The 20,700-nt window shown below is 45.7% G+C and overlaps 1 protein-coding gene across 2 annotated transcripts in view; it reads right to left on the bottom strand.

Moving 5' to 3' along the window:
- DMXL1 (Dmx like 1) overlaps positions 1 to 20,700 on the bottom strand; it is a 162,070-nt gene that overhangs the window by 63,917 nt on the left and 77,453 nt on the right. For both annotated transcript variants that reach the window (XM_040421671.1, XM_040421670.1), the window contains exons 19-25: positions 13,004 to 14,692; positions 11,730 to 11,840; positions 10,995 to 11,164; positions 9,523 to 9,620; positions 9,077 to 9,242; positions 8,628 to 8,883; positions 2,585 to 3,657 (exon numbers count right to left, since the gene is read on the bottom strand). In XM_040421671.1, the coding sequence (XP_040277605.1) occupies positions 2,585 to 3,657; positions 8,628 to 8,883; positions 9,077 to 9,242; positions 9,523 to 9,620; positions 10,995 to 11,164; positions 11,730 to 11,840; positions 13,004 to 14,692 (3,563 nt within the window). The remainder of the gene's footprint in view (positions 1 to 2,584; positions 3,658 to 8,627; positions 8,884 to 9,076; positions 9,243 to 9,522; positions 9,621 to 10,994; positions 11,165 to 11,729; positions 11,841 to 13,003; positions 14,693 to 20,700) is intronic.

The following is a 20,700-nucleotide window of genomic DNA, read 5'->3' as shown; positions in this document are numbered from 1 at the left end:
ACACAAGGAGGGTGCTAGGTCCAGGGATGTAGCAGCTTACCCCGTCTGATAGAGATGAAAAAACAGACAGCACTCCAAGTAAAAGCTAGTGGTGTTTATTCACCCATGTGGATGGCAACGTTTCAGCTCATACAAGAGCCTTTTTCAAGCTTGAAAAAGGCTCTTGTATGAGCTGAAACGTTGCCATCCACATGGGTGAATAAACACCACTAGCTTTTACTTGGAGTGCTGTCCGTTTATTCAATATATATATATATATATATATATATATAAAATCACACACACACACACAAAACTCACAAAAAGTTAAGGATATGTCCTCATCTCAAACAATTTATTGTCGTCCATGAAGATGGAATTAGGCCTGTGTGGTTCATGCAGAGGCACAATGACTGGATTAATGATGTTATACAAGTAGTATGGGCTTGTCACTGCACCATTCACAAAGGGTAGGGCAGTTCTGTATTGACTAGACACCTGCCCACCGCAAAGGCTCGTCTGGTGACAACAGTGGCTGATGCACAGCGCTCTGCTGGACGTCTCCAACATCTTTGGCGGCCATAATTTCTGCTCAGCATGAATCGACTTTCATCAGTTAACAGCACTGAGGCCCACTGGTCCCTCATCCAGCGTAAATGCTCCCTGGCCTATGTAAGACGATGCCGCCTGTGCCTGGTGGTGTGATAAGGTACCCTTGCAGGTCGTCTAGTATGCAGAGCCCACACATACACACCCAGGGGCAGAATTACTTAAGCTCCTTTTACATGGGGCAACAGAATAGTAGCTGATCGCTAGAGGAGGGGACCGGTGCTACTACATGCAGTGATCTCCTAAAGATCCTAAAGAGTATGGTAAGGAGTGATCGCTAACGCCATTGCTCTTCCCCATACAGACTCGTTGATTGCCGACAGCAGATTGTGTTGACACAGCACTATCTGCTGCCAGCAAATGACGATTTATGCATCCACACAATCGGGTAATCGGCAGTACATTTATACCGCCAGATAGCGATTATCTTTAAGACTCTCGGCCCGTGTAAAGGTCCCTTTAAAATGGATAATTTGTGTCACTGCACTGTGAGATCTGCGTCTTCAGAGAGGTTATTATTTTGGGGTAAAAAGAAGTTACTGATTTATTCATGTTTCATGATTGGAGAATAAAAACAGAAAGCAACTGCCCTTGTTTGTACTTTCCGGCTGAATGCACAGAGGCAGCTCCTATGTGGCAATAGTCCGGGTAGTGCAAGAACAGTACAGTGCAAAGATGGAACCGGTAAGAAACACACTTACTGCATAAGTCCAGAAGTAGGGCAGGGCAATTATGGAAAAAAATGTATCTATATTTCAAGTTTATGGACGATTGTCTCCATTATTTTATGTCTAGATATTTGACACCTAATCATCAATTGGGCGCAGTCTCCTGCAGTCCATGTGCCTAACCAGAAATCTACAACAGCTCAGAGCTGCTGCAGATTTCTGGCTTTATTTGAGGTACATAAAGATACATTTGTTGCATTCCACCGCCCTCCCTTTCAGAAAAATGTCAAGGATGGCGAAAAGTGGCAGATGCGGCAATTTAAAAAGTCACACCTGCAACTTTTTAACACTACTTTTCAGGCGCATAGGGAATGATAAATCTCTCCCTATGTCTTTTCACCAGGGAGAGAGGAGAAAACAGACATCTCCGACGTTGGCTTATCTGTTGGGGGAGCAAAAGGATTGGGCATTAAAAAAATAAAAATAAAAAGAACCAATCCTTCTCTTTCCCAACATCAGGAGAGATGGGAGGCCTGCATACACTTTAGATTGTCACCCAATCCTGTCTAAGACAGATTCAGACAACTGCCAAATGTGTATAGGGTGGCCTTATGATGTTAGCACTGTCCTCCAGCCAAAAAGCTTAAGAATGTACATTGTTTTTTTTCTTACCTGCTAATATTAAAGTGATGTTCCCAACATTATTCAAGTCAGTACCTACAAGGAGGGGATCATCACCTGCCTGGCTGCTTTGTAGCACAGCTCAGTACTGTGATCTGTGACTACAGTGCCTACAGGGAATGCGTGGTAGTCTAAGACACACCCCCTGTCTCATCATTGGTCGAGGCTGCTGCTCTCTCTCCTCCCTGCTCCGATTGTCTGCTGTGTATCATCTATCACAGGTTTACTGGGGAGTCAGAACAATGAGGGCAGATATCCAGTGCAGAGAAGGAAGATTACTTAGGAGAAAAAGATCAGGGAATTGCTGCACTTGTACTGAAGCCTAAGTGAGCCTAAAGGTGGTCATGCACTTTAGATATGTTGACTGACCTCTACTCATCCTGGCCAAGATTGCACCTATTTCCAATAAGCAGAGGGGAATAAGAAGCTGTAAGACATATCCCATATCAACAAAAGGAATTTCAACATGACAACTAACATGACGACAATTAACTTTGGCCAAGCATCCACCACACATTAAATGGTTGTCTGATCCCTCAGATATCTGAGGAAGTGGCTGACATTCATCTAATGTGTATGGTCCTCTTCAGTAAGGCTGAGCCTGGAGAAACCCTTCAACGCTGCTTTTGAAAAAAAACACTCAATACCTGCTGAGATTCTTGAAGAAGCAAAATCAACTCCATTCGGACTGAGGCCAGCCCACCACCATGAGATCCATGCAGGACACAAAAACTCAGAAACATCCGCAGAAGGGACTGGAATTTTAGTAGCCACTGACGTCTCTGAAAAACATCTTTCCTCTGCTTTGTTGTCACTTGATCACAAGAACTATCTGAACTATCGTCATAGGAATAGTCGATAGCTGCTGCCAAGTTCGGCTCCTCCAGGTTAGGGCTGTATTCACATATCTTCTGAAGAGCAACGACTGCTCTCTCCAACCAACTATATAGCTGATATCGCAGCTTGCCCCCATCGACTTCATACCCAGTAGATAATGTCCGCAGCTCACCGGTCAGAATCTTCAGACATGCTCTGAATTTTAGCTGTGCAGCGATCACATCTTTTGAGTGACTAAGGACATCATTTTCATCAATGCTGATAGACTCAGATAAACTAGTGGTTGTTGCCGAGGGTTTATCACTTTCTGTGCTCTGTGAAGGCTTTAAGTCTTTCATGGACAATCCAGACCCTTCGGACTCTTCATCTGTTTCAGCATCCCACTTTAGTTCCAATGGCTCATCTTCAGATGCTATTGATGGCTGACTCCAGTCAAATGAAAGGGCAGAATGTTGCTGCTTCTCTGAGGACACGTGAGATACTCCATTGACCAAGGAGCTTGACCAATCAAAGTCACAAGCCGAATCTTTCTTCTCTTCAAGTAAAGGAGATAATGGTGTAGACACCTTGCTTGTATCTGCTAAACTTGAAGTTCGAAGCAATGGCTTTGACCTCTTGACTACTCTGGGCATTTTGGACAATACTTCCAGTGCCAACATTGGACAGCCAGCTTTCAAATGAGCATGGGCAGTAGTAAAGAACAGCTTTCTTTCCCCCAAGTTAATTGTGTCTGCCAAGTCTTTTTCAACAGACAGACGCATTTTGGTAGACGAGGACTCAGACGATCCGAATTGTCGCCTTAATAACATGGGGTGAGTTCTTAAGAAATTGTAGAAATTGAAGACTGATGGATCACAATTTGATGACAGGCTCCAAGAGTCATCTGCAAAACAATATCCAGTGTTGTATTTAGTTAACAATAAAGGAAGGCTTGAATCACAAATATAAAAAAAAAAAAACGAAATAATAAAATAACTTCTGGACATTTCTAGAGTAAATATTTAGGAATAGGAAAATGCATGTGCACGAGTTCCCTAACAAAGTCATATTCTTATTTGCACACGGCTACTGTCAAGATCATCCTCATACCAGGCAGTAAAATTGGACTATTATTTTTCACATACCGTACCCATGTAACACTTTGCAGTCAAATAATTAAACTGTGAACTGCGCAACCCTTGCAATGACCTACTAGCTGAATAAGACGTCTTCAGCCTTTCTACTAATCCTACTTTGGCTAGTTTGCTTCTTGTCATCAGCCAACTTGTAATCCACTACAGCTGGATCGTGGTAGCCATTTATTATTTGCCATGATTGAACTAGGTCATATGAAATATATGAATTAATCTATTACTGAAATGTTAATTTCTGTCCTGATCAGAGACAGTTTCAATAGGTTTGATTTTTAGTGATTTTTGTGACCGTCCATAAAAGTTGCCTTTTTGCCCACAAACCTGCAAGAGTCATTCTCTCACTATTTAGGGGCGACAAGCGATGAGGGGACTCCCTGTATGAGGTCTCCATGCTCCTAATTAGACATATGAAAAGGGGTTGTCCTGGGAAGATGACTCACCACCCCTTTAACATTTTCAGGACACAGCAAACTTTTGAGGTTTTCGGTTTTCCCTCCTCACCATCCACGGACGATAACTGTTATTTTTTGCTGCACATAGCTATTATGAGGGTTTGTTTCTTTGCAGGATGAGCTGTATTTTGAACCCCTTAAGGACCCAGCAATATTCTGGTGGCACCATTTAATGCAATCTAATGGCAACATTTAAAGGATAACTGTCACATTTGGACCCCAATTTCAATTTTCATATATACTACATATATGAAAATTGAAATTAGGGTCCAAATTTACTAATAACATGATATTCCAGAATCACTAACTATTAGACTTACTTACCCCATATTTCAGAAGATTCAGCCCTTAGCAACCAGTCTGCATAAAACTGCAATTTCACTATTCTGTTAAGATGGCCGCCACTGCCCTCACCCTGAGGCTAATCCCGCCTGCCCTCACTACCCACAATGCATTGAGCTTCTCATGCACTAGCTTCTGCACCTCAACTAATGGTTTCTCTCCACACTTAAACTCGCCCTCCTCCTCCTTCTATCACATACACTTTAGGAACATCCCCCTCCCCTAAACAGTGCCATCCACAGATCCTCCTCCCCAACGCTTACAGGAGTACATTTATAAACTGGAATCCGTAACTTTAATCATCGCTCATCTCTTTACTTGGATACATTACTCTCAGCTCCGGTAACAGCAGGCAGTGCGGGCGGCGTTCACTCACTGATATCATGTGCCTGCTCCTCCTACTAGGCGGCGCAGGCGCGTGACGTCAGTGAGTGAGCGCCACCCGCACTGCCTGCTGTTACCGGAGCTGAGAGTAATGTATCCAAGTAAAGAGATGAGCGATGATTAAAGTTAAAGGGCCTCTGTCACCCCCCCCCCCCCCCCATTGTGCAATTTTCATTAGCCGACATTAGCTATTTGCTAAGGTCAGCTGAGTGCAATCATACATGTCCTACCTTTGTCTGTGGCATATTTCTTGTAAAAATCATACTTTTATCATATGCAAATTTCTTCACTACCAGCAAGTTGGGCGTGTACTTGCTGGTAGCTGCCGCATCTAGACACGCCCCATCTCCTCTTGATAGACAGGGCCAGTTCTCCTCCTCCCGTTGGCCTAGTCTGCTTCTGAATTCCCACGCCTGCGCCTCGATCGGCGCAGGCGTACTGAGTGGAGGACGCGCGCTTGCCAGCTCCTTCCTCAGTGCGCCTGCGCCGATTACGTCACACTACACCCGGAAGAGAAGACTGCCGGTTATCGCTGATGCCGGCAGTCTTCTCTTCTAGGTGTGTGACGTAAATCGGCGCAGGCGCACTGAGGAAGGAGCTGGCGAGCGCGCGTCCTTCACTCAGTACGCCTGCGCCGATCGAGGCGCGGGAATTCAGCAGCAGACTAGGCCAACGGGAGGAGGAGGAGAACTGGCCCTGTCTATCAAGAGGAGATGGGGCGTGTCTAGAAGCGGCAGATGCGGCAGCTACCAGCAAGTACACGCCCAACTTGCTGGTAGTGAAGAAATTTGCATATGATAAAAGTATGATTTTTAAAAAAAATAAGCCACAGACAAAAAAGGTAGGACATGTATGATTGCACTCAGCTGACATTAGCAAATAGCTAATGTCGGCTAATGAAAATTGCACAATGGGGGGTGACAGAAGCCCTTTAAAGTTACAGATTACAGTTAATAAATGTATAATCCTTTGAGTTGCGGGGCCCTGTATATTCTAACCCCCCAGGCAAGCGTCCCCATCACCATGGGAACGCCTGGGGGTTAGAATATACCATCGGATTTGAGTCTTCACGATCTCCGTGAGATCGTACTCAGCTGTACAGCGCTCTCACTTCCGGGAATGGATGTGAGCGCGCGCGCACGTAGCAGGGCAGCCTGCTCATGCGTCTCCCGTCCTCCAGCGCAGCCAACAGATAGACGAACCTCTCCTAGCAACGCAGTTTTAGGGTAAGGTGAGAATAGGCACTATGGGGGACAAATTGAATGATTTTAATGGTTTAGGAAGAATTAATATAAAATTTAAAGATGGCCACTAAGGTGATACTAATCACCTTTATCAAAATATGGAAAAAATAATATGACAGTTATACTTTAAAGGGAACCTGTCACCTGGATTTGGGGTATAGAGCTGAAGACATGGGTTGCTAGATGGCCGCTAGCACATCCGCAATGCCCAGTCCCCATAGCTCTGTGTGCCTTTATTGTGTATAAAAACCGATTTGATACATATGCAAATTAATCTGAGATGAGTCAGAGCTTGAAAATATGACTCTTCTCTGGTCACACAAGTAAGATATGACTCTTATGTTAATTTGCATATGTATAAAATCGTTTTTTTTTACAGAATAAAAGCACACAGCTATGGGGATTGGGTATTGTGGATGTGCTAGCGGCCATCTAGCAACCCATGTCCTCAGCTCTATACCCAAAATCCCGGTGACAGGTTCCCTTTATTGCAATTCTGCCATTGTATTCTTTGTTTTGTTTTTTATTGGCATATGACTTATTGATAACATAATAGCATTGAATGTGAATGAGTTCAAGCATATTTTTTTTTTTTAACTAGGCGTTCACCTTGCATGATAAATAACATGACATTTTAACAGTTGATCCAAAATGTGCGCAAAGAGCTTCCATTTTTTGAAGTACAGTAGGTATTGTACCACTTTAATCCAGAATAATCCCTAATCCTTAGTTCTATTGTTTGCATGTGGAATGGTGTGCTGCCTTACGTTTTTGTTTGCTGTCTGCATGCTAGCTTTATGGATGTGCACCTGTGACTATGGATGTGCTAGTCTAAATTTTCTTGCAGCATTTTAACAGTTAAGACATTTTTAGAAATGGATATTACCAGTATGTTAATTTTGTTTTTAGATTATAAATTAAGGATCTTGTTCTAACTTTCAATATTTATTTTTTTAGTATTTTTAAAAACTTTATTGACTTTTATTTATTACCTTTAGTCTCCCTGGAGGACTTAAATCTGCAATTGTTTTATCACTGACCCTGACTGACAACTGATCGGTGCTGCGTCACAAAGGGGGGCATTGTGGCACAGTGGGGGCACCTTTTTGCTGTCTAATTGCCAAGATGTCGCAATCGCTAATGACAGCTGGGATCAGAGTTGTAACACAGCTGGGGCCCATTGTGTATGGAGCCAGCTAAGTTCATAAACACGCTCCATACACTTATAGAGCACTGACGAAGTGCTGCCCATAAGGTTTAAAGAGTTATTTACCAACCATATAAAAACTAGCACAAAACACTAGCAAAAAATAAATAATGCACCGATAAATTCAGGGCTGTGGAGTCGGTAGATAAATGTTCCGACTCCTCAGTTTTATGTACTTCCGACTCCGACTCCTCTGTATTAATATGCGAATGTATTTTATACATTCCTTGAGGGAAAGAAACAGGACTACTGGCTGGGAAGCCAACAGACTACTGTATTGCACAGTTTAAGCAAAAGACAAACACAAGTTCTTCTAAGCTCTTCTAGCAGAGAGGTAGTTGGGCTGCTGCTTTCTCCTTTGTGTGCTTATCTGCTGCTGAAGATCGGGCAGTGGGAGGATCCAGGAAGGGGCATTTATTCTAAAACATGATTTTCCTAGGAGAATCCCATAGTCATGTTTAAAGTTTAAGCTAACAATCGGAGTTTACAAGTTTTTATAGCCTTAGCTAAATGACAGCAGTTTTTCCAATGGTTTACAGCTTCAGTCTTGAACTATTGGCCCTCCATTCCCTTCACTTATACAAGTGTCTCACTCTCTAGTCCTGCAAAAAACATATTTATTTAATCCCTTATCAGTGAGAGGCTAGGTTACACATGGACGCTGCGTTCCCTGTAAAAGCAGAACACAACACTATGGAAAGTATAAGTATTGCAGCTCCTAATTGTGCGTTGCGTGTCATATAGTGAAGCACATGAAAAGCATGCTTCTTCACGGTCACTTAACGTGTTCGTTTGCGGTTACGTGAGGCACTGCATGCATTGGTCTTTATTCTTACAGTAGAGAAGTCATTAATTATAACTTTTTGTGAATTGGGACATTTAAACTTGCTTTTTTTTTTTTATTCCAATCTAAATTTAGTAGGAGTCGGAGTCGGTGCATTGTTTGCCGACTCCGACTCCAGGTACCCAAAATTTCCCCCGACTCCACAGCCCTGGATAAATTACACAGCAAGTAAAAAACAAAACAAAAAACACAAAATAGATGGATTATGTGGTAACACTCGTCGCTGAATAACTTTTGTGAAGCTCACCTTCTTCAACTCTAAACAACTGCTTCAACAGAGTTTCTAACGATTTTTTGTAATTCTCCAAAATCCAGTAAGCCATGCTGCGCACAAAGGGGTCAGGGTGCATTGACGACAGTGTGGGATCTCGGCCAGATGACTCTATACCCAGCACTCTCTTCTGCAAGATTGATTTGTAGGTTGAAGATTTTTCAAATTCAGATTCATAGAGTCTCGATATCACTAATGCAAGCTGGATGTCATGTAATTTCTCAAGACAAACCTAAAAAAATAAAATAAATTACAAACCTTATACAGTGCAAATTCACACAATGCAAGCAACATTCATAAGGAACAAGTGTAAACGTATTCCATTTTTTTACACTAATCAAAAGATGAGATTTTATAAAAAGTTTCTAGAAATGCACAAGTATAAATGAATTCATCATGTTATATAAAACCAAAATCACTCCAACCTCCACAGCGTCCTTCAGAGATCCAGCCAGAAGAAAGAAAGCCGCAGAGTGCTTAAAACGCTGTTTGCCAAGCAGAGAGAAAGCATTCTTCAGAGCTGCTTTCCGCCATCTCTCTTCATTGAAGTTGTGCCCAAAAAACGCAGTCATCTTTGCGTCGTGCTGAGACCTAACATATAAAATTATATAATATAAATAAACTAAACTTAATACTAAAAACATTCTCCTTGTACAAAAACTGGGGTCTCACTTTTTGTTAAAGAAATTTTTTGTATTAAAAGGAGGAGCAGATTCATTTCTTTGGTCTTATCCAAGTAGTGTCCTACTGATTATTTCCCGTGACCAATATTGGCATGTTCAGTTGAAGAGCAAAATATCACAAAAAAACAATTATACATATCTTGTCTGAATGTTGCAAATAAGGAAAATGGGGGAAAAATGCACCTTACCTATATAGCCCCCATATCACAGCTTTCTTCTTCATGGCAAGGTAAAATATGGCAGCATCTAAGGGGTCACTGTTTCTCTGAAAAGCTGCCTTTGCAATCTGAAAAGAGAAGTGGACAGGTATAGAACATAGCACAGAGTAGAGCAGTACATATGATATTTCATATAGAATACTGATAATGATTATTTATAGGTAGTCAACCATTCTTTTCTACCAAACTGAAATTTCAGCAGGTTGAAGATCAAGATCATATTCCCATCCCCCAGCATTAATGAACAATACCAGAGTGGAGAGTTTTCTTATTGTCACTCTGACCTAGAATCTGTAAGGAAAGCTTGTGACAGGGCTTTCATCTATCTTCAAATAACACTAACTTTTCACACAGCTTTGTATAAATCAATAGTACAAGTGTAGTACCCAGCCCTGGGGGCACTACAAAATGTATATGGTTGTTCATTATGTATTTTATTGTTATTTGGCAGTATCTTCAGTTAAGGAATGGTTGGCAAGGAACAGGACTAACCACTCTGTTCCCCTTGGCAGGAATGGGCTGGACCTACTCCCAGCCGAGAGGGGGAGTTTCTCTCCAGAGACAGAAGGGAGAGGAAGCACATCACAACTCCTGCTCCTGTTACAGATTCTTGAGAGAATGGGGATGTAGCACTGCAATGTATTTTAATACACTGACAGCGTTATGTCTGTGTAATTCAGTAGATTTCAGGATTCTGAGGGTTACACCGCATTATAAAATCAGTATAAAGCTGTGTGATACTGTCAGTGGAGCGGAGGCCAGAACGTGACTGACACATGCTGCGGGTTTATTGCATCCAACTCGCATGTGTGTGTCTGGCCTAAAGCCGCTACCTAGTGGTTGACACTGCTGGATATTCTTGTTGAGACCGAGAAAGTCACTTGCACTCTGAGGAGATGGACTGGTGATGCGCATATTTACCACTAGCAAAAGAGAAGAAAATGGAAAGGAACCAGCACAAAAGTAAAGATTTACTGATATGCAACTATTTATTTGTTTAAATGCGTTTCTCGCCCTATTAAAAAGAAAAAGAAATAAAAAAAAACAGCAAATGCTATTAGTAAAAAAATAAATAAAAATACAATAAAATTGACCTCTCTGGATGCGGACGCTCGGATGGTCCCACTAGTCTGTTTACAAGCAGTGGCCTCAGCAGTCAGCTGAGCATCAAGCCTCACATCACAATTGGCTGCTCGTATACAAAGACCAACAGAGCGTCTGCACGGGATCAGGAGATTGGTGATATTTTTATAATGTCTGCTGCCGTTTGTTTTCAAAGGCTTAAAAAACCTGACGGCACAAAAGCAGAATAGAAGGAATGATCAACAAGAGACGTTGTTTCCTGCAATTTTTCTGTACCATAATATACCAAAAAAGGATGAAGATGTATAACAGTACAGCTACCATGAAATAATAAAGAAACTGGCATATTTTCAGCATACCTTTTCAATGCACATCCGCAAGTTGTTTGTGTTTCTGACCCACCAGCCTACCCCCATTGCCCTGAGCTCTGCCCAGGTGGTGTCACCTTTCTGCATTGCTGGGAGTGTAGCAAGGAGCTCGTTCTCCGCCACAGAATGAAAAGCCCATGCAAAATGACTTGTAGATAAGCCTGTAAAGCAAGGACAGCGGTAAAAAGGCACAAAATCATCAATATCAATTTACAAAAAAAAAAAAAAAACAACGCGTCAGATGGTGAATAAGATAAAACAGATTTAGAATTGTAGATGTGGTTTAATGAGTGAGCTACCCCCTCCCCCACCACACACAGCCCGAGAAGGTGCCACGCTCATTATTACAAAGTGTTCCCTGCATGGTGTAAGGGTAGCCTGCGTGGAAAGTGCTACGTGTAATGTGTTCCTTCTAGAACCCTCTCCCTGCTTTCGGTTAAATGCAGGATTAATTAGGAATATATATATATATATATTATATATATATATATATTATATATATATATATATATATATATATATATATATATATATATACATACACACACATACATACATGCATGCATACGCACACACAAGCGGTTGTATACCTGAAGATGAATTGCATACACATCACTGAACAGTTATTTAGCAATAAATGGTGAACGCCTGCAATGTACATGGCTGCAGTCACCACACTGCCATGATTTTTTTCCTTTACAGCTTTGGATACTACAGCATCATTACCTTGATGAGAAAGCTGAGCTCTGTATGCCGGAGGAAGGGAAGTCGTGAGAAACGTATGAAGACGAACAGCCAGGAAAAATTTAAGACCACATTCATCAAGGGTCTCTCCACCTGTCAGGAAAGTGTTATCAAAGGTTAAACTACGGGCACAAGTTTGAGAATAATGAATCCCCCCCCCCAGGTGAACAAACTGAACAAACCAGAATGGAGTGCGCCAGAATGCGTTCCATTCCAGTTTGTTGTGTACCCATGTTGGGCACAAAACCGCTGCAAGCAACATTTTTGTGTGCGGTATGGGAAACTTAATCACAAAACAACAAAAACCATGTAAGTCAATGGTGCCGGATTCTTTTTTTTATTTTTTGGACATGGCATGTTTATTTTCGATATAATACAACCAGATCCGTTTTGAACGGATGCCGCCAGTTGTATTATTCCTATGGATGCGTTTTGCTCTGGTGTTGATGTCCCATGCCGGATCACAAAATTGGACAGCAAAAACGCATATGTGAAAGTAGCCTCATACTTTAGTCCTTTTTAACACAAAAATATTTAACATCACATAGATTTATCAGGCTAAAAAAGTCTTTTTTCATGGACTGATATAGTAGGCAATTATTCGGAACAAAAAATGTTCCCGATAATTGCCTGAGATAATTAATGTAGTCACGTGCATCAAACATCTCATATGTATGGAGATAGGCGATCACTACAGTGGTCTCTTGGTCAAATACAGTTTCATTATTTGTGGGTAGAGGTACCCATTTATGCAGGCCCAGGTGCCAGCTGAAAGACACCCTCACCCAAGTACATCAGGTGATCCCTGCCATCTTTTACACAGGAAACTTAAAGGGGTATTCTCATCACAGTCGATGGGGGCATATCGCTAGGGGAAGAGAAAAAAAAAAAAAAAAGGGGTTTTCACGTTCAAAATAAAGCTTAAATCAACATGTCGTGAACGTTCTGCCGCTTGAAAAACTTTGGTTTTTCTAATTAATGTGGCAGAAGTCACACCATACCATCATTTATATTATAGTGGCCTGGTATCCCTTCTTTTCCTAATTACACAGTCAACTGCACTTTAATACAGCTGGGGCTAAATGTATGCTAAAAAGACATTTTTTGGCGTATGTTTATCTATTAATGTCTATCTATTAATGTCATATTTAGAGAGAAAAAAATAATATGAAACTAAAACTTGGTAAACGATTTTAAAAAACAAAAAACAATGAAAAAGAACAGATAATACAAATAGGTAAAGAATGATGCATTACCTTGACTACGGTCTCTGCTTTCACCAATATCTGTACTTGTTGTGGCAATGGTGTCTGCTAGAGCCATTAGAGACATCTGTTCAATGCGCGTCAGACCAGGTAAGCTGGAATGGAGCAAATGTCTAGATAGGACCTTAGAATGTTCTGGACCAAAATAGGTTGGGCTGTACTGAGAAAGGTCGATGACTTGAGGCTTAGAGTTCTCTTCTTCCGAGTCCAAGGTTGTAAGTTCATCAGTGCTCAGAGTAGGAACCTGGAAGAGTTCATCATAGTTCTCATCATTTGCATTGCTATCCGTTGGCTTGCTGGAATTGCTGGATTTCTCAACTGTGGAAGTGAAGGAGGAATCTTCATCCGCAGCGAGAAGGGCATACAATGGTAGGGGAGGTACCGCCTCAATTTCTGTGTAATCTGCTGTCTCTGGCTCTCTGAATGTTTTGGGATCACGAGCAGTGCTTCCGCTGGCGCTAATCGAGAGGGATCTGAGCCTGCGCTCTGGGGTGGGTTCATTGTCGCTAAGAGAGACCACCTCCCCTGCAATGCATTTGACTAGGTGAGAAAGGATAGCTTTTGCTCTGCGCACTTTTCCTAGATCCATCAATTCTAACAACTGCAATGGATGATATTGAGGTAAAATTGGAAACAAAGCATGAGCAGCTTCAAAGAGCCCAGAATCTTCCATCTCCACAGGAAGATCATATGCAGTTTTCTTTCCCATAAGTTTTTGTGCCAAGCTAGTCATGGACCTGGTCATGGCTTTCTTTGGCGGGTAGAGACCAGACCCAACAGATTGGCTTTGCTTAACCAAATTTGTGATAGATGGGGTGCTTCCATTATAAGAATCTGTGCTAGATGAATCTTGTTTAGAAAAAGGCTGCCACTGGGAATAGACATGCATTTCACAATCCATCCCAACAACAAGTATACCATCGCGAACCCAAGACAAGGACACAGGTAAAGGAAGAGACCCTTCCACAGAAGACACTAAATCCACCGATCTCAACAGTACAAACCTAGGCTGAGATGTGTTTTTGGCGGTATCCCAGAGCTGCAATGCAAAGTTTTCTTTACTAGAGTGTTCCGGTAGTTTTCTTGCAACCTGGCCATACATAAGAAGTTTAGAACCAATGCCAATGGTTAAAATATGCGAACCATCCTCCCTGGACATCCAGTCCAAATGAACTAAATGTTTTGTGCTCTGTTGAAGCTGCTTTTTGGAAGATAAAAAGACATCTTGCTTATTGTAAGCTACTAGGTTATTATCAATACTTATACCAGGCTCTAAAATTGTGCTTAGCTCATCCAAATGAATAGTCTGTTCCAGAATCCAACAAGAGCCGCCGGTTGATTCACATTCAAAGATGCTCACATGCATCAAAAAGTCACGAGAGGAATTGTTAGTTTTGTGCGGCGTTTGCTTGAATGCGACCGCCAGGCAGTTAGCATGTGCGCAGCTCACTTCTACGGGCCTGCCTGGTACGCTCACAGCGCTATTTCGTAAGCCGTCCTCATTCAGTAAAGGCCATTCTTCCCACATGTATACAAGGCTATTCTCCAGATCAGATGGAGAAAGCGAAAGGTCCGAATCTGCTGTGCACCTCCAGAATCGCACTTTACCATCAGAACAAGAAGTTGCTAGTAGGTAGGGGGCATTACACACTGGGTATATTGAAGAAGAGCTGAGAAGCCCTAAAAATTAGAAACACGGTGGTTAACAAATGCACACAGAATTAATATTCTACATATAAAATCATCCTGTACCAGACCAGATCCTATGGAGAGGGAAGCAGTAAAGGTTTTGTACAAGGACACAGAACTGAACTAGAAACTGGCACAGGGATGTAAAAGCATTACATTTTCACACATAATTGATAAATGCCAACAGTAAAAGAAAATGGATTTCAGAAAAGTTTTGACTTCTCACAGAGACGTGTCAGAAGTTTTAGTCCACAGAAATAAGGAGATTTTTTGTGAAACTCACCTGTAAAATCTTTTTTTAGTCTTTTCCATTGGGGGACACAGACCATGGGTATAGCTTAGAAGTATTACTAGGAGGGACACTATGCAAAAAAAGAAGCTCCTCCTCGGGCTATACCCCCAGGCTCCTCCAGGAGGACTTCAGTCATTACAAAAGCAGTAGGAGAAGAATGGAAAAAAACACAATGGAAACCATCACATCAGCACACCATGAGGCGTAAATGAAAAAAGGGGCGGGAGCTGTGTCCCCCCAATGGAAAAGACGAGAAAAAGATTTTACAGGTGAGTTTCACAAAAAAATCTCCTTTTCTCATACATTCCATTGGGGGACACAGATCATGGGATGTCCAAAAGCAGTCCATGGGGTGGGAAAACAGAAAAAACCCAACACCGCCAGGAGAAGAAACGTCCAGCAGTCAAACAGGAACCACAGCCTGCAATACCCTGCGCCCAAGGACAGCATCAGCCGAGGCCAGCGAGTGCAACTGATAGAACTTCATGAAAGTATGTAAGGACGACCAAGTGGCAGCCATACACAACTGGGAGGCGGAGGCGTGATTGCGTCTAGCCCAGGAAGCTCCCACTGCCCTTGTGGAGTGAGTGGTAATCCGAGACGGGGGAACCTGGCCACGAGCGTGATAGGCCGCAGCAATAGCGTAACGGATCCACCGCGCCACAGTGACTTTGGAAGCCGCCAGACCCTTACGAGGCCCCTCGGGAATCACAAAGAGGGAGTCCAAACGACGGAAGGAGGCGGTAGCCCCCAGATACACCTTCAGGGCCCTCACGACGTCCAGGGAGTGGAGAGCGCGTTCCTTGGGGTTTGCCGGAGAAGGACAAAAAGAGGGCAGGACAAGATCCTCGTTAAGGTGGAAGGGAGAAACCACCTTGGGCAAAAAAGAAGGAACCGGCCGGAGCACCACTTTATCCTGGTGAAAAATCAGAAAAGGCTCCTGGCAGGAAAGTGTGGCCAGCTCCGAAACCCGCCTGATGGAGGTTATGGCCACTAGAAAAACTACCTTCCAGGTGAGTAAGACCAGCGAGACCTCTCTCAGAGGCTCAAAAGGCACCGCCTGAAGGGCGCGCAGGACCAAGTTGAGATCCCAGGGGGGCAAGGGAGGAACATACAGAGGAACCAAATGCGCCACCCCCTGTAGGAAGGTTCTCACAGGTCCCAAAAAGGCAATGGACCTTTGAAAAAAGACAGGAGAAAAGACAACACCACTGGGACAGAGAAACGAAGGGGCGGAAAACCCGATTTCTCACAAAAGGTCAGATAGGCCCTCCAGGTGCGATAATAGATCCGTGAAGAAGCCGGTTTCCGAGCCCTGATCATGGTTCTCACCACTGCATCAGAGAACCCCCTCTTCCTCAGGATGGAGGTCTCAATAGCCACGCCGTTAAACGCAGCTGCCGTGGTGGAAGAGCGGTCCCTGAGACAGGAGATCCTCTCTGTCTGGAAGAGGCCACGGAACGTCCGCCAGCATTCGAGCAACGTTGGAGAAGCAGGCGCGGCGAGGCCAATCCGGGGCGATGAGAATGGTCGGTATCCCCTCCGCCTCGATCTTGCGCAGCACCTTCGGCAACAGAGGAAGTGGAGGGAAGACATAGAGGAGGTTGAATCGCTGCCATGGAGACACCAGCGCATCTACTCCGTACGCCAGCGGGTCTCGAGCGCGGGCCAGAAACACCGGCACCTTGTTGTTGAGCCGGGACGCCATTAAATCCAAGTCTGGACGGCCCCATCGGTGGCAGATGTCCTCAAACACCTCTGGATGTAGAGACCACTCGCCCGGATCCACCTTGGTGCGACTCGGATAATCCGCCGTCCAGTTGTCGACTCCTGGAATGTACACCGCCGATAATACTGGAACATGAGACTACGCCCATAGGAGGATCCTCGCCACTTCCCGCATCACTGCCCGACTGCGGGTTCCACCCTGATGATTGACGTAAGCCACAGCCGTGGCATTGTCCGACTGAACACACACTGGACGAGTTGCAAGGAGAGGAGTCCAGTGGGAGAGGGAGTGGAAAATCGCCCTCAGCTCCAAAACGTTTATCGGTAGACGGGATTCCTCCGTCGACCAGACCACCTGAACTGTGAGGTTCAGGAGAACGCCTCCCCAACCGATGAGGCTGGCATCGGTGGTGACTATCGTCCAGGAGAATGGAAGGAAGGACCTTCCAGACGATAGGTTCAGGGAGGACTGTCACCAAGGGAGAGACGCCCGAACTTGCCGGGACAGGCGGACGGGAGCGTCCAGACCCCGAGAGGTCTTGTCCCAGAGGGCAAGGATCATCTGTTGTAGCGGTCGAGTGTGGAATTGGGCATATGGAATCGCCTCGAAGGAGGCGACCATAAGGCCCAGAACCCGCATGCACTCCCGAATGGTGGAACGCGGAGATCGTAGAAGGAGTGACACTGCCAGTCGAATCTGGGAGGACTTTAAATCCGGAAGAAACACCTGAGAAACCGAGGTGTCCAAGACCATTCCCAGGAAAGAGAGAACCGTTCTAGGGATTGAACAGTGATTCGGACGCTGTCCTCGGCCTGTGGAAGAGACGGGGCTTTTATCAAGATGTCGTCCAGGTAGGGCAACAAAGAGATGCCCCTGGTGCGAAGAAGCGCCATGAGAGGCGCCAGAATCTTGGTAAAAACCCGAGGGGCGGTCGCCAACCCAAAAGGCAGGGCGACGAACTGGTAATGACGACCCCAGATGGCAAAACGCAGAAAACGATGGTGAGACACTGCAATAGGGACGTGCAAGTAGGCGTCTTGAATGTCCACAGACGCGAGAAATTCTCCTGGAAGCAGAGAAACAATAACGGAGCGGAGGGACTCCATGAAAAACTTCCGAAACCCGTAGAAACTTGTTGAGAAGTTTCAGATCCAGGATCGGACGCACCGACCCCTCCTTCTTTGGAACAACGAACAGGTTTGAGTAGAAACCTGTCCCTTGTTCTTCCGGGGGAAATGACACCACGGTCCAGAAGAGAGGAGACCGCAAAAAGGAGGTCCGAGGCCCTGGCCGGATCCCCCGGAACGCGAGAAGGGAAAAAACGTTCCGGCGGACTGGTAGCGAACTCCAACTTGTAACCGGACGTCACAATTTCCAGAGCCCAGGCGTCTTGAACGTGAGCCCTCCAAACCTGTTGAAAGGAGAGCAAGCGGCCCCCCACCACGAGGGGTGGGGGCACCCCTTCATGCGGAGGGCTGCTTGGGAGCAGGAGGACGGGCTGACTGCGCCCGTGGTCGCCAAGAAGGCTGGGGCTTGAAGAAGGGCTTTTTGCGAGAGTCCTGGGATCCCCCGACTGACGAGGACGACGACGTCCTGGCAGTGGAGAAGCGACGAAAGGACTGGACCCGGAAACCTGAAGCCCGAGACCGAAAAGGGCGCTTGGTCATGGGTTGAGGCAGATGAGTACTCTTGCCCCCCGTTGCGGCAGAAATGAACTCGTCCAACTGGGCCCCAAAGAGCCTGGACCCTTCAAAGGGAAGGTTAGCGAGTGAACGCTTGGATGAAGCATCAGCATCCCACACCTTCAACCAGACCTCCCTGTGCTGAATGACCGAGATGGCCGAAACACGTGCAAAGAGGGAGCCGATGTCCATCGAAGTCTCACAGAGATATTTAGAAGCCTGAGACATTTGGAGGATAAAATCCAGAGTGTCTGCAGGGGCGTCCTGCTCCGTCAGATCCTGGTGGTGGCGCTGCAACCACGCCTTAAGGGCTCTGGCGACCCAAGCCGATGCAAAGGCCGGTCGCAGGGAAGCGCCTGCCAGGGAGAAGATGGACTTGGAAAGCGAATCCAGACGCCTGTCCACCGCATCCTGCAGAGAGGAACCGTCTAGGACGGGAAGGGCCGTGTTCTTGGCTAACCTGGCCACCGGAGGATCTACCTTAGGGGAAGAAGTCCACTTTTCCACTGTGTCAGAGGGAAAAGGGTAAAGCATATCCATGCGCTTGGTGGCCGAAAATTTCTGATTAGGGCGGCCCCAAGCCTTTGATATGACCGCGGTGAATTCCTCATGAACGGGTAACACAGCGGACTCCGGTTTTTCGGGTGGAAAAAAGGGAGAACTCCCGACTAGTGGAGGGAGGAGAATCCCCTTGGATATTAAAAGGTGTCACGGACAGCCGCCACCAATTCGGTTACCATGGTGGAAAGCTTAGGCAGGGGTTCCCGCTCCATGACTTCGTCCGATCCGGACAATTCCCCTTCGGATTTGCGCTCCCTGAGAGAGGGAGAGTCAACCGGGCATGCCTCAAGGCGGGGGGGAGAAGCGGAGTCATCCGAGGAGGAATGCTGCCGCTCACGCTGCCTCTTAGATGTCAGGCGCCCCCTGTGAGAATCACTGAGAGGAGATGGAGTGGTGGATGTTACTGGAGTAGTAGCTGTCATACGCTCCATAAAGGACATGGCTGCCTTGGCAACTAAGGCCAGATCCGCGGCCGCACTAGACATGGCGGAAGCCCAGGCGGGTACCGATGGTTCCGCAGGGGAAGAGGGGGGACCAGGCTGAGCAAGAGAAGGAGGCTGATCCTGTCCAGGAGCAGAGCACGAGTCACAGGTACCAGTGACAGAAAAAGGCAGAAGACACACCTTACATGACCCCAGTGGAGCCTGAGAGGAAGCCTTGGGAGACTTAGGGGCCCCAGGTTTAGGCATGATGATTCCAAAGAGTAAAAGATCTCCTACCAGTTGCTGCAAGGACAGCTGAAAGTCCTACCACCCAGGCAACAGCAGAAGTCTCCGGTTAGAGAAGCGAGGAGCTGCACGGCCGCAATCTAGCAGAATCTCCGGCGTAAGGAGAGTCAGAGCGGGACACCGAGGCCCCGCCCCCCCCCGAACGCGTAATCGCGGCGCAAAATAAGCGTGCGCGCAATTTGAAGTACACCCCTTCGCCCAACGCGACGCAGCGGGGGTTAATAGATTGAGGGAGGAGCGGTCCGGCGGGTGCTGTGGAGAGCGCAGCGGCCATGGGCCTGAATTAATATGAGAAGCGCCATGAGAGGGACGCCGATAATTGTAGGTAGGTAGGGAAAAGGACATGGCTGCATTTGCAGCAGCCTGCACTGAACGCCCCCTATGCATCTGCTCCTTAAACGGAGAAGAGTCCCTAGCACCCCAGAGTCCAAGATGGCCCCCAAAAGGAAAAATGCCCCCAGCAGGGATCCTTCTCAAGCTCACCCAGGCGGCCTCAGAAGCGCCACAGACAGATGACACGGGGGGGGGGGGGGTGGAAGCAGGCAATACTTATCTGCTCAGTATGCTCCCTCGATGTCCGGACCAGCAGGGATGCACCTCTTCAGACTTCTGACTCCAACCTAGGAGAACAGTGCTCTGGTGGAGGGTAGGCAGCAGGTGTCCCAGCAGCTGGTGGGATGCCAGAGCTGACAGGTCGAGCCTGGATCCACTTCTGTGGGGGAATGGGAGGTAGCCAACCTCCTTAACCGGACACTAAGCAAAGACTGAAGTCCTCCTGGAGGAGCCTGGGGGTATAGCCCGAGGAGGAGGAGCTTCTTTTTTGCATAGTGTCCCTCCTAGTAATACCTCTAAGCTATACCCATGGTCTGTGTCCCCCAATGGAATGTACGAGAAAAGGGGAATATGCGCTCTGCGTGTGGATCAACTACAAAGTGGGATATCACTCAGTACAGGTCTTATACACTTTTGCTCTAGTGATCACGAGGTTTCTCAGTAACAACCACCAA

The sequence above is a fragment of the Bufo bufo genome, chromosome 2 (genome assembly GCF_905171765.1).
Source record: "Bufo bufo chromosome 2, aBufBuf1.1, whole genome shotgun sequence".
Taxonomy (NCBI): domain Eukaryota; kingdom Metazoa; phylum Chordata; class Amphibia; order Anura; family Bufonidae; genus Bufo; species Bufo bufo.
Note: the sequence above shows the minus strand (reverse complement) of the source record. Positions and strands in the feature narration are given on the sequence as shown.